At 45.2% G+C, this 7,563-nt stretch overlaps 2 protein-coding genes across 2 annotated transcripts in view; one reads left to right on the top strand and one right to left on the bottom strand.

Moving 5' to 3' along the window:
* LOC118406534 overlaps positions 1-5,309 on the bottom strand; it is a 6,584-nt gene extending 1,275 nt beyond the window's left edge. The window contains exons 1-3 of the mRNA XM_035806596.1: positions 5,305-5,309; positions 4,754-5,153; positions 3,659-3,772 (exon numbers count right to left, since the gene is read on the bottom strand). Coding sequence (XP_035662489.1) covers positions 3,659-3,772; positions 4,754-5,153; positions 5,305-5,309 — 519 coding nt within the window. The remainder of the gene's footprint in view (positions 1-3,658; positions 3,773-4,753; positions 5,154-5,304) is intronic.
* Positions 5,310-6,437: 1,128 nt separating this feature from the next.
* The window catches only part of LOC118406533, a 2,068-nt gene continuing 942 nt past the window's right edge, over positions 6,438-7,563 (top strand). The window contains exons 1-2 of the mRNA XM_035806595.1: positions 6,438-6,734; positions 7,363-7,548. Coding sequence (XP_035662488.1) covers positions 6,594-6,734; positions 7,363-7,548 — 327 coding nt within the window. The 5' untranslated portion in view covers positions 6,438-6,593. The remainder of the gene's footprint in view (positions 6,735-7,362; positions 7,549-7,563) is intronic.

Below are 7,563 nucleotides of genomic sequence, written 5' to 3'. Positions count from 1 at the left end.
GTGGACTGACTCCTCGTGGCCTTATTGCCGATTGTTTGCTGAATTTTAAGATCCGTGGGCCCGTACTGAGTAGGAAGGTCTGGTGGAGGTTACAAAAAAAATTACGAATACACTCGCGTGCTTGGGCGTGCGCGCGCACGCACAAACATACTCACGCGGCGCACACACATACACACAAACACATACATACACGCACACACACACACACACACACACTTAAGTTCAGCTTCGATGTTCTAAAACCAGACACGGAATATGTTTCGAAACTTAACAAAGTTGTGATCATTGGTGATGAAGAAGGAAATGTCTGACCCCGAGTACCAGGCCGGATCGTAAAATTAGCAATCGTGGGTATAATTTGTATATATTCATTGATAGATTAACATTTCAATTTTTCGTTTCCGCAAACATCCCGACCGAGCTCCGGGTTAGAACTGTGTAGCCTTGCCCGGACAACGGGGTTTGTGTTACACCGATTGGCGCTGTTTGTGTCTGCACATAACGCAGTGGTCTACCTAATGGCTCTGCCATGTGTTGGGCTGGCCATGTGGCAGGCTTCCTGTGGTGAGAGAGGTTTGTTTGTTTGAACCTTTATTCATTCATGAGAAGCTGGAAGCGGCTAGCCTGGGTACTATCCGATTTCTACCGGGGCTCCTTACACTCGCTACCCGGGGCTCCTTACACTCGCTACCAAGGAGCCCCGGTAGAAATCGGATTGTACCCAGGCTAGAAATCGGCCTGCAGTGGCCCGGTTCACACGAGGAATATTTCTGGTCGTACGACAATGACATATGCCAAAGTCGTCCGTCAGCTTTCTGTTCACACGCCAAAATGTAAAAAGATTCGCCGAAGATCATATGCAGCAAACACACGCGTAAAACACTGTAATAAAGATGGATTACACCTGCTTGGAGAGTACGTCTTTCTGGTATCGGACCGGAGTTTCTTTTACCATTTCGGAGGTTGGCAGGCAGCCTCAGGCCGAAGGGCTACAGTTCCGCTAGTAAACGTAGAACGCGAAACTTAATCAATATGGCGGAAAGCCGTTTACTGCCTCTTTCCAACAAACCTATTGGTATCGTCTGTTGCCTCTTTATTTTGGGTAGAATATGTAGTAACATTTTAATTTTGGACCCGAAAACTATAATTTCTTGACACTTTTTTGTTCGAAGCTGCTTGGAAAAAACGAATTTTCCCAGGATAAAGGCCTACGTGGTAGAGAAGCTAAATTCTTCATGTTTTTGTAAAATGAAAATAAAAAATTCCATGTGATAACTTTTTTGTAATCTCCGATGACGTAATTTTATCGAAATCGCATGAAAAACGCTGCTATTTGGGTCATCGGGCGAAAAAAACGCATCACCGTTGCAGCGGACTAATAAAAAAATGGTTTCGCTGGCCGACCAACTAGTCCTCGCACAAAAATAATACAACCCACGGGCTTTTCAGGAAATACGACAAGTCTATGCTCAGCTATAACGGTCACCAAGCAATAGGGAGCAAAAGTTAGGGAGACAACAGAGCACTTCTGGCCTATTACACCACCCTTCCGCCAACTCAGGTCAGATTTGAACTCCGACCCGGAACCTTTTAAGAGGAACATGTTTTCTCAATATGTATTTGTATTAATCAAAAAGTTCATATCTACCATATACCCAAATTTGGTTTGTCTGCGATGGTTACTTTTCCCACAGGAGCGGTTTAAAGTCATGTCAAAAACGCTGTATTTTGAGGCTGTCAAGCCTAGATGCATATTGGAACTACGTCATAATGGAGAAACATTAAAAACATGCTTTTTTCTGACATCGCTTTTCTGACAACGGATAAAATAGGGTGCAAAGTCTTCGCATGAATTTGTCCGGGAAGGTATGTGCGCTCTCCGTCCTTTCGGTGCTGCACATCGGCAGAAAACCGTCTTTAAAAGTTGGCATCGCTGACGTCACGGAGTGACGTGACGTCAGAGGTTGCTCAAGGAAAACAGCAGGGTTTGCGTTTTAAGTTCGTCGCTTGTAAGTAAAATGAAGAATGTGCCAGATTTTGACGTGGCGCTGTAGACCAGATCTCACGCTTTCAGAATCAAACGCGTCCGACACCAAACTCTTAACTACTTCGCCGTGAACGGCCCCTTAAGAAGCACAATGCGCCCCAAATGTGTGCAAGAATGCATTCTTACACAGTGCAATACACAAACTGGATCTTATTGTCGGCGCTAGAAGCGGACAGTTTGAATAAGCGCGGCACAGATGTGTAGTGCTTTAAGTAGGCTATTACTACATACCACTGAAAGAAAAAAATATCGCCGCGTTAAGGAGCTATGAACCGAAAGTCAGTAAACCCAGTTTATCCTTGAGTTAAACCCCAAGATTCCAGCTTTAATGCCCATTTAAGTCATATTAATGCACGGTATCGCGAAGATATGCGCTAGGTGAACGACAGATGTCGGCTCTAATCAAGTGACATAGAGAATGAAATGATTTTGGAAAATTTGTAACTAGAAAAATGCAAAACGGTGTTTGTTTTTACTTATCGCGACATCTGATGAAAACGTCGAAATTACGTCATCTAGACGTCATATAAGGTACAAGCGCCGCCCTACTAAGCGGGACATTTTTCTCTCAATATGTATTTGTATTAATTAAAAGTTCATATCTACCATATATCCACATTTGGTTTGTCTGCGATGGTTACTTTTCCTACAGGAGCGGTTTAAACTCATGTCAAAAACACTATTTTGAGGCTGTCGAGCCTAGTCAGATTTGAACTCCGACCCGGAACCTTCTACATATTTCACCCAGCACGCGTCGTTCTACTTTCAGTGCAATTACCTCATTTCCAACAACTAATCCCCACACGGCAGGTGGTGGAGTGGTATGTTGGCGGGTGGTGTCAAGGTACTCTCCAAGCAGAGGTTGAGTCGCGGAGAAAAACGCGAACATTAAACCACCGCGAAAGTTTCTGCATTTACGGTAGTGATGGTTGGGAGTTCTACTGGCTGCGTCTGTAAATTTTCCGACTACTACTATATGCCCGAGACTCAACCTATGCTTGGAGAGTAGTGTTTTTTGTTTGTTGACTCCTTCAGTTGTGTCAATGGTCTCTAATGAAGTCTATGAATACTCCTTGGTTACAGGGACAGACAAGTCGCCAGACGGTTTACACAATCGGTAAAGTTCGGGTGACGACATGAAACGTTACTCGTCACTTTGAACAGCTTCAATTTTTCAAAGCAGACACGAGTATCGTACTTGTCCGAATAAACATATTTATGGTGAACTGTGGAGAAGAACATGTCTGACACGGAGCAAACCGGGGCCGGCCGGGAAGCCTGGCATCCAGACGTACATGTATTATAGCTCTTCATGTATTATAGCTCTATCAGTGAAAAGCATTTATGCTGGGAGTCTCTTTTCGGCTCCTTTCGTCTCGGGAGACAATTACTACTGATACGTCTGGATACCAGGCTATGCCGTAGGGGGTGGGTCGGGTCGGTAACTGGAGACATACTACTGTTTTTGGTGGACTTTGGGTTAGGTTTCTAGCAATGAAATCCTTGCAAACGCTACGCTACGCTACTTCAGATATTGCTACCGAGGCTATGTTTGACTTTGAGTGCCAAAGTACTTCGGTTTTCTAGATAGAAATTGATACAAACACTTACATGCCGGGTCGACGGTGTCACGTCATCGGTCCTTTTTCTTTTCCGTGTTCCTCCCAGCAGCGGGATAGTAATCTCAACTGACCCACCGTTTGCAATCTGGCAGAAATGCCGAACCTGTAATCAAAGTACGAAAATCTTACTACCAGTTCAACATTCTAAAGGGTAAAGTTGAACGGTAAACAAAGTTGCTTACGGAAGTATGCGGGCAAAAACACTTTGTAACAAAATTGCACTGTTTTTATTATACAGCTGTTTCAAGACACATATTCTGTCTCGAGTGTAATTGAGATCTCCAAAACATACGTATAGCGCCTTCGGAACATAGGGATTGAACCCAAAATGCAGAGCGCTTCCTCAAGCCTGGACCTGCTTGTGTCCTATAGGTCACGTTGATTTGATTCAGTCATCTATGGGCACTGGAATACTGACGCGAACGTGCGAAAAAAAGGTGCCCCCCCCCCCACCAACAGTAGCCTCATTATTCAATCTGCGGGATTTCTACAAAAGACTGAACCAAATCAGGGCTTAGAGGACTATATAGCTCAGGAAGGCACGGCAGTAATTTGAAATGTCTACTGGAAAGAGAAGCTGCCAGAAAACAGGCCCGGGCCTACACTTGCCAGTTCCACGACTCAAGCATCAAAATGCACAGATACACACACATGTGCACATAATTTTTTCTTCCAGGGGCCCTAGAGCTGAACTGACCCGTGTAGGCCCTGGAACCTGGGAACCAGTATAGTTACTTGACTAAAGCCGTCTCCACGTTATAAGTAATAGGCTTTTTTTAAACACACAACGTAATTTTTAAGGTCCACCAGTCCTTGGCTAGGGTCGGCAGAGAGTGTTCGGGAGTCAGGGCAGGTCTTGCCGAGGACCGTGGATAAGCAGTTCGGGAGGCGTCATGTAGGGAGAGAGAGCTAGGTCGGAAACTCCGTCCCTGCATGACACCTCTCCGAGTAACTGTATCTCCGAGTGGTCCTCGAGAAGAACAGATTCTCAGCCGTTCCATTTAAATGAGTCCCAAGCTGAAACTTGTTTTGAAACAAAATCCAACTCTCTTTTTTGTACTCGTTACATAAGAGAACAACTTACCTCTTTGCTGTTCTTGAAGAGCTTGAACGCTGTCGTCGGAATCCCTGTGCTATAGGCTATTTGTTCATAGATGCGCTCGACAGATAGTTCTGTTAGCCGGATAGGGAAAACTGGTCCAGTGGGAGGAATTACATAGAAGATCGTCCCGTCACGTAACCGAGTACAGTACTGGGAGGAACTCGGTAGAGTCAGGAAAAAAACTACTTCCATACAACGAGAAACGAAACGCCAGGTACAAAGCAGCATCTCCCAAAACCTGTCTGTTAGGTGAATGATAGTCCTTGTGATGTCGAGAAGTGTGTAGAATGCAGCGGTGATGTCCTCTCCGTACACGAAAAATCCACGAGGTAACCCGGGGTCGTCTGGTGGCGGTTGGTCCTCATAACCCCCGCCGCCTGAACTGAACGAAACGAATGGTGACCCTAGAGGGATGAACGCTGTTGCATTGACTCGCCTTACTTCCTGTGGTCAGAGTATGTTCCTTCACCTGGCTGGATAAAGCAGCGGCACTACACAAACATAGACAGAACCACAAAAGAGACAGAGTGTACGCCATCGCGAGTTTCCGACTGAAAATAACAAAGTGACATCAATCTGGGCCTGTCAAAGAGGTGGGACTCAAGGGAAGGGAAGGGCACTTGAAATGCTCGTATGCCCCGTCCCATATGGGACACATGGCACGGGCTAGAATGTGTGGCGCCTAAGAATTTCACGCGTCATTTGCATGACACATTGAAGTGTCGATTTCCAACATATATTCTAGTTTATTAATATATTCTAGTTGCAAATGTTGATGACGAAATGAAGAAAAGTGCATTTTCTCAAGTACGAAGCAACTAGGACCATCTATGCCAGCATCTGGCGCGCATCTAGAGCGAGCACAGCAAACCTTCTAAGTTGTCGTATCAAATGATTGACTGCAACATCGATTGTCCTCCTTCATTTCTATTTGTGCAGCTTATTTATCGCTCACCCTATTGATAAGATTTAAGTTTAATTTCAGAGAAAGCGACCTGACCTCTAACCAAAAGTGACAAGTTCCGAAGCGCAATCTAATGTCTGACTTAATTTTCAAAGCGCTGTTTGCTAACTAGATAGCGCGGGTACCATTCGATTAGGGTAGCGACGCCGAGTGTAGGGAGCCCCGGTAGAAATCGGATGGTTTCCAGGCTACTAATAAGAGGATAAGCCAAGGACGTTATATAATATCACATATAATTTTTCTCTGATATAACGTCCTCGGCTAAGCAAGCTGAAAGTTTTCCCCAAATCCCTCAGCTTCTGCTGTGACCTGCTATGCTATGCACCACTAGCCTTAGCCCGGTTAAGGCCCCCTCTCACTTGACGTGCGGCACGCTTGCGGCATTGCTGCGTTCGTTCACTGCGTCACTGTTTTGTTGTTTTCTTCGATTTTTTATGATTCAGATATTGCGCAATACGTATAAGTATAACATAAAAGAAGACAAAATATACAACAAGTAAGAAAATTCGTTCTTTATCTCGGAAATTCGTCGAGCATCTTCCGAACGCAGCAAAGCCGCAAGCGTGCCGCACGTCAAGTGAGAGGGGGCCTTAACCAAACTCCAGCCTGATCTCAAAGTATAATCTGTCCCATCACGAAACTCGCCTTGCCGTGTCTCCTCTCATCTGGAAGAGATATCATCTCTCGTCTTAATAGCCGTGTCTCCTCTCGACAAGATACCAGGCACACATATGGATTGGACTCACTTCGTGTGAAGCCACGTCAGGAAGCAGAAGCACGGGTAGTCTTCTCGTTGCAATTTAGCTTAAAGTTTCCTTCCAATATATACATACTTTACTGACGTGCCTACCAGCCAACATGGGATCGAATACGCTTTGTACAGACCGCTGGTGGTTTGAAGTAAGAAAAGGCGACATTTACGCGTATGCCTCAGGAGCTGACGATGTTGGCGGAGATGTCATCAACGTATCGAAGACGAAAAAGCCGGGGATTGTGTATGTAAGTTGATTCATTATTTTCAAAATTACACTGTTATTCATTCGTAGTACGAGATTAAATAATTGCCGTCTGTCGGGTAATAAGGCCCCCTTTCCACTAGGACGGCGATCGTGCTGCGCTCTCACTGCGACCTAAATAACATATGTGAAACCTTCGCTTTCACACTGGGTATATCATACAAAACGTAAAAGTGTGATTGAGAAGACAACAAAACACACAAAGTGTAACAAGATTCGTTTATTTTCGATACAATTCGTTGAATGATGTGTCAAATTGTAGGTCGCCGAGAGAGCGCGGCGAGAGCGCCGTCCTAGTGGAAAGGGGGTATAATTGAAGAGCTCTACCGGACCCATGCACGGGTGGATCTGAGCATACTTTACAATAGTCTGCGTGCCAGACCCCGGGCTCATCTCAGCGGGGCCTGCTGTAGAATTTCCTCGGGGGTATGTTGACCCTAGAGCCGAGGAATTGGCTTCTGTAGGCCATGGAAACAGTATGGCATCCAGGTTAGTCGATAGTAAACTTGGCAAGGGATAGAATTAATGTAAGAGGATATGTATGATCTAGGATTGGTTAACTTCCATATTTACTAGATATTGATGAGTCACTGCCTTATCTTTTGTTATAGATCGAGGCAGGAGGTGACCCTGGGGTAGACTTCTGCGCCGTAGTGGCGAAATTCTACGTGGATCAGAACTACTTCTGCAAGAAGTTCCATGGACTAAAGACGGCTGCCGAGTTTGTCAAGAAGTGGGATGACCTGGCAAGCAAGAACCCATTCTGGGCATATATGGAAGACACGCCTAGTAAGGAAGCCAAGAAACTACTA

This window comes from Branchiostoma floridae, chromosome 19 (genome assembly GCF_000003815.2).
Source record: "Branchiostoma floridae strain S238N-H82 chromosome 19, Bfl_VNyyK, whole genome shotgun sequence".
NCBI lineage: Eukaryota > Metazoa > Chordata > Leptocardii > Amphioxiformes > Branchiostomatidae > Branchiostoma > Branchiostoma floridae.
This window is presented reverse-complemented; position numbering and strand designations above follow the sequence as displayed.